The sequence below is a fragment of the Juglans microcarpa x Juglans regia genome, chromosome 3D (genome assembly GCF_004785595.1).
Source record: "Juglans microcarpa x Juglans regia isolate MS1-56 chromosome 3D, Jm3101_v1.0, whole genome shotgun sequence".
NCBI classification, from domain to species: Eukaryota; Viridiplantae; Streptophyta; class Magnoliopsida; order Fagales; family Juglandaceae; genus Juglans; species Juglans microcarpa x Juglans regia.
Window position 1 is genome coordinate 16,558,772 of NC_054598.1, and position 6,220 is coordinate 16,564,991.

At 37.3% G+C, this 6,220-nt stretch overlaps 1 protein-coding gene across 1 annotated transcript; it reads left to right on the top strand.

Moving 5' to 3' along the window:
• The first annotated feature begins 1,362 nt into the window (after positions 1 to 1,362).
• On the top strand, positions 1,363 to 5,962 carry LOC121255089. The gene is made up of 2 exons (XM_041155377.1): positions 1,363 to 2,281; positions 5,706 to 5,962. The coding sequence occupies exons 1-2, from the start codon at positions 1,363 to 1,365 to the stop codon at positions 5,960 to 5,962; spliced, it is 1,176 nt and encodes a 391-aa protein (XP_041011311.1).
• The last annotated feature ends 258 nt before the right edge of the window (positions 5,963 to 6,220 follow it).

Consider the following 6,220-nt stretch of genomic DNA (forward strand, 5'->3'; position numbering starts at 1 on the left):
GTCATCTATTGAGAGCTATGAACACTTTATTCTATCTTAAAATATCTTACTAACTCTTGAGCGGGCCAGGAGCATCCTAGGTGACCTTATTCTTTCCAAGAGTCTGCAGAATCTCTCAAACCTGGCTCTGATACCATTTTGTAACATCCCCTTCCCCTGGGTTAGGAATGTCATGTACACACGTAACTAAGCCAGGTAAGAGACTTGCATAAATTTTTTTAGACCAAACATTGTTCATTCCAAAAGAAACTTAAGTTAAACCATTTTCCAAAACATAGTCATATCTGAGTTTCCAAACCAACTAAATTAAAAGAAATCATAAATATAGTCTAAGGTTCATTGGTCCGCTCCTTCTAAACTTGGCCTGCCTGCTCGTAGTCCTCATTCTTCTCACCTAGTGGTAAAAATGAAATAAAACTAAAATGAGTCGAAGACTCAATAAGAACTCACCACAATGTAAACATAATAATTGAAAGGCTTTAATAAAATTTTAAACTGAATAAAATTCTTGTCTTATCATGCTGAATAAAATTCATGTCATATCATGTTAATGCTTATGCTCAGGCTATGCATTACCGTCTCAACTTATCTGAACTAACTGACTAATCTGACTGGCCCACACACTTAACTCTGTGTGCAAGGTTGTGCACCGACCCCACATCCCGTTGCAGCAAGGGGAGCCGTTGAGTAGTATTCTGACATACTACGGTGGACCACGCTTGAGTCCGTGGCTTGCACATCTACCCTGAATACTGAACTGAAAGGCCATTTGATTAACTGATCTTATCTTACTTATATTACACTTGAAATTAAAATAACTTGCGTGTCTTATGCAACGTGATATGCATGACATTCATACTAATATAAATAATATAAAATGTTGAACCTGAACATGATGCAGAAAATTAACATGACCATATACTATATTGACTGACATGCTTATATAGATCGTAACATGCTTTGTACATAAAAAGAATGGCTATCAAAGAACTGGCTTTAATAGTAATAGTCTAACTATATGCCAATCTTAATTTGTGATCAAATTACTTACCTCTTAGCAATGCTTTCACAACCGCACTTTATAGTTCGTTACCTATATAAAGCACTAGTCGTCACTAATTTTCTAGAAAACATACCATCGCAATAAACTAAATTAACCACATTCGAAGGAAAGCAATTTAAAATATTCGGTCATGCATACTAGTACTATATAATTATTTAAACATTAATATCATATTTAATTTACAATTATACTTAATAGCATAATTTAAAACCTATTACAATTTTATTAAACACTTCTGGATCTAGTCAGAATGAAAATCCAGATGCTTTGGTCGCTGTAGCGACTCAGTTTTTCCAATCATGGTTACCGGTCAGTACGCCGCACCTAGGGCACCGCAAGTTGGATGTACGTTGGAGCAGTTTTCTCGTCAGCACTCTCCAACCTTTGATGGAAGGTTAAATGCTATGGATGCAAATAGTTGGATTGAATGTTTGGAGCAAATTTTTGAGGCGTTGTTCTGCACAGATGATCAAAAGGTTATTTATGCAACATACAACCTAACAGACCTAGCTAACAAGTGGTGGAAGTCAACTCAGACACTTTTACAGAATGAACTAGGGGAAGGAGTCCCCATTACTTGGGAGCGCTTTAAGGAGGTATTCCTGGATCGTTTCTTTCCACAGTCTTTACAAGAGTCGAGAGCACGTCAGTTCATGGACCTCACACAGGGAACGATGACGGTTGATCAATATGCCACCAAATTCATGGAGCTATCTCGTTACGCTAGTTATCTGATTCCAGATGAAGAAAAGAAAGCTGAGAAATTTGAACGTGGTTTGGACTGGAGAATTAGAGATCGAGTACGTGCCCTTAAGATTCAAAATTTTTTTGAGCTGGTGAATCGAGCCACTATTGTTGAAGAGGGTATCTTGGAGAGTATCAAATATAATAATCAGAAGAAGCGCCAGCAACAATCACAACCGCTCCAATCTGCACCAAACAAGAATAAGAGGCCTCATCGTGATAGCAGTCCAGGGCCACAAATAGGAGGACAAACTTATCCTACATGTTCAACATGTGGGAGGAAGCATATGGGAAAATGCTTATATGGCCAGAACGTGTGTTTCAAGTGCAGGAAGCCGAATCATTTAGCTCGTGACTGCCCTATGAAGAAATCTGGGGAACCAGGAAAAAGTGGAGGGCAGAAGATGACAGCTACAACATGTGTATATTCCCTCACCCCTGATGACGCTGTGGCGTCAAATGATGTAGTCACAGGTACCTTTCTTTGTCCTAAGCTTAGATGCATACAAAATATGATGCATATTCTATGTGATCCTTATAGTTCTAAGCCAATATGCTATTCATATAGGTACATTGATGTTGTTTTCTCGTTATGCATCTGTTCTATTTGATTCTGGTGCCACACACTCTTTTATTTCGAATCATTATGCAAGTCTCTTACCTGGCTTAGTTACGTGTGTACGTGACATTCCTAACCTAGGGAAGGGGATGTTACACATGCTTGCTGTCCCTTTAAATGCCATTATTTTCTATATGAAGGATAGGTAGCTATCATAGGTTAGAAATATATAAATGGTAGGGACTTATTTAAGAATGGAAGGGAACAAGAAATGCTACAAATATGAAACTTTCATTCAATAGGGCATTTGATAGCTTTGTAACATCATATGGAAGGTAAATCCAACAAAAGGGCCAATGCTCACACGAGGGTTGATTTTTGTCACTTGTTCTTCAATGGTTTTTCATAGTAAAATGTAACTTTAGTTGAATAAAAGGGTGAAACTAAACAAGGGATGAAATGGGCTGGTTTAAGCCCCAAAACATAATGCAACACTTGGACAGCTAATAATCTTAGTACATCCATGCTTTTAAACATCCCTCACTTAAGCAAAAATCTCAACTACATAATTCAACAACACTAGAGTTGTAGAAAACTTAAGAAAAGCATCACATTTTTCAGAAAACATAGCGTAAATAATGGGTACAACACTAGGCAAATCAGAATTCTCAAAGCAAGCTTACTAGCTTAATTAAAATTCTTAGTGGCTTACTTAGGCCATAAACCTTGAGGAAAGTATGTCTAAAATTATAACCCTTAACTCCATTAATTTAACATATAAAGACAAGACTTATCATAATTAAAATATGGCTTAAACTTGAGAAAATACAAGGTAAGACTACAAAAATTCCATGCAAAATACATGGTTGGGAACAAAAACATAGCATAACACATATGGACTATCATTTTGCTACTCGGTTACCACCCAATTAGAATATATGTTAGAGGAGACAAATGAGAAATCAGTCTAGAAACTACCATACAACAATCGGCCAACAACGAAAATTCAAAAACCCCAAAACCGAAACATCAACAATTATCAAAAGAAAAACCCACTTCATTAACCATTACCAAGTTCGAAATACACAAAGGGGAAGGATTAAGGGTACTCTTACCTTACTATTTTCCTCTTGAGAAGGAGGAATGATAGATGCTTGGCTTGAGATTGGAAGAAGAATGGAGTGGGAGAGAATGGGACGTAGACGTACGGGTGAAGGCTTGAGGAATTTTCTCTTTGTTTGCCTTAGAATCGACCGGTGCAATGAGGAAAAAGAAATTTAGTGGCTTGTACAGGAAGCTTACGGGTGCAAGGAACTTAATGGCTTGCCTTAGAAGCCTATGGGTGCAAAAACTTAATGACTTGTCTTGGAAGCCTACGGGTGAAAAGGGATAAATGGTTTAATTGCTTTAGTCAAAGCTTATCACATAAGATTGGAAGATGGATAGTGGAGATCTATCCACCTCAAGGATGCTCTTCACCTACCAATCTAATGGTAGGGAATAATTGGACCATTTCTTAAATAAATAAAAATTAGAGGACTTAAGAGAAAATATTTCAAAGTCTTAAAATAATACCCTTAATTTATTTTAATAATCATATTTTTTAAAAAATAAAGCATACTCATCTTAAAAAAAAAATAATTAAAAGTAATAAAAATCTTTATCCCAAAATATTTAACTTAAAGAATTAATAAAATGATGTAAGGACCTACGTAGTAAGACTTGGGTATTAGAATATAGCCCAAGAAGTGAAGGTGGCATTGGGCATGGGTGCTTCCTCATTGGGCAGTTTGGGTAGTGGCTCATGATGCCTCTCAAGCTTAGCTCCTCCATGTAGGTTGGCATGATGGTGTCTAGGTTGTAAGAGACTCAACCAAAGGAGAAGAGAGAGAGAGAGAGAGTTGTCGTGTAGGTAGTGAAGAGAGAAAAGGTGGTGTAATTAATCCTAGAGTTTAAGCCCTTAATGACCGGCGGTTAGGGTTTGGGCAAGGGTTAGCAATTTTGTCTTATTCTCTTGTCTTACTCCCTTGGTTTCTAGTGGCTAGGAAAATGTAATCAAGTGCCTTCTATGGTGGCTCAAACAATGGTGATTGGGTAGTTGAGAGGTGGCCTAAAATAGAAAAATAAATAAATAAATAGAAAAAAAAATACATAAGGGTTGGTTGAAATTCCCAAGGGAAAAGTCGGCATTTCGGCTAGGGTTTTTCCACAATCAACTGTGAGGATTTTTTACATATAATTCATGGAACTAAAGACAGAATCATCCTTGAAAATAATCTGGGCTAAGGGTGTTTTGGTCCCTTAAACACAAAATACATAGGGTTGCCAAGTGAAATGATTTTAGGGTTTGACATGTCACCACACAAAATGACATGTACTAAGGCTCAATAAAATTGCAAGTATGGCTAATGAATGCTAGAAATGGATGATCAAAGAAAGAAAATTTGAATCAAAGCTCAAAGAAAGAAATCGAACTACACTTGCCTAGCGAAAGTCAGTATTCTTCTAAGTAAGCGAGCTACCTTCTAAAATCTAGGGTTAACCTAAGAGTTAACCTAATGGGGTAAGGAAGTGGGGTGTTACATATGCGTTTATAGCGATGCATATAAGATGGGTCTAGGGTGCGTATTGATGCTAGAAGGAAAAGTAGTTGCGTACATGGCAGTTGAAAGATCATGAGCAGAATTACCCCACTCACTGTTTAAAGTTAGTTGTGGTGATATTTGCATTTAAGATTTGGAGGTGTTTCCTGTATGGAGAAAAGTGTGAGATTTTCATTGATCACAAAAGTCTCTAGTATCTTTTCAGTCAAAAGAACTTGAATATGAGACAGAGGAGATGGATAGAAACAATTGGTGACTACCAATGTGAGATAAAGTATCATCTTGGAAAAGCCAAAGTAATGGCAGATGCCTTGAGTTGTAAGGCCCAAATGAAGATGAAATTTTAGTTGAGTAGTATAAGGAGTTTGCTAATTGGAGGCTTTCAGAAGAATGAAGCATTGGCCATAGTTCAAAAGATTTTGCCTTCGAATGACGAGGAAATCAAGGAACGTCAGTTGAAGGATGACAGACTTATAAGCTTATGGCAAAATGTGATAAAGTCGAAAGAATCACTGCATTTTAGAATTTGAGATGATGGGATGCTGTGTTATAAGGAAAGGAAGGTGAATCCGGAAAATTTGAAAATGAAAGAAAGGATATTGAAAGAAGCACATATTACTCCTTATACTGCACATCCTTTTAGTACAAAGATGTACCGGGACTTGAAAGGACACTTTTGGTGGGATGGAATGAAACGAGATATGTAAATAGGTGTTCTATGTGTAAACTGGTGAAGGTAGAGCATCAGCAGCCAGCAAGAGAACTGAAGCCATTATTGTTCCAGAATGGAAATGGGAGGACATTTCCATGGATTTCATACTTGGATTGCCAAGGACTTCGGCAGGAAAAAATTCTATAAGGGTTGTTCTTGATAGATTGACAAACAGTGCTCACTTTTTACCAATTACCAACACTGACTCTATGAAAAAGTTGTCCAAGCTATACGTTAAGGAGATAGTTTGGTTGCATGGAGTAACGGGACAATTGTGTTAGATAAGGACACTTGATTCACATCACTATTCTAGCAGTCTACAAAACCTAACGGGCACCAACTTAAAGTTTAGCAGTGCCTATCATCCGCAAACAGAGGGACAGACAAAGCAAACTATACAAACATTAGAATATATGCCTCACACTTGTGTGTTGGTGATGAAAGGAGATTGGGAAGGGCACTTACCTCTAGTAGAGTTTGCCTATAATAATAGTTTCCAGATTAAGACAGCGGCGTCATATGAGGCATTATATGGAAGG

Coding starts and splice junctions, on each gene's coding strand:
- LOC121255089 (XM_041155377.1), top strand. CDS start 1,363: ATGGTTACCGGTCAGTACGCCGCACCTAGGGCACCGCAAGTTGGATGT. Junction 2,282..5,705: donor GTCAAATGATGTAGTCACAG/GTACCTTTCTTT, acceptor AAACTGGTGAAG/GTAGAGCATCAGCAGCCAGC.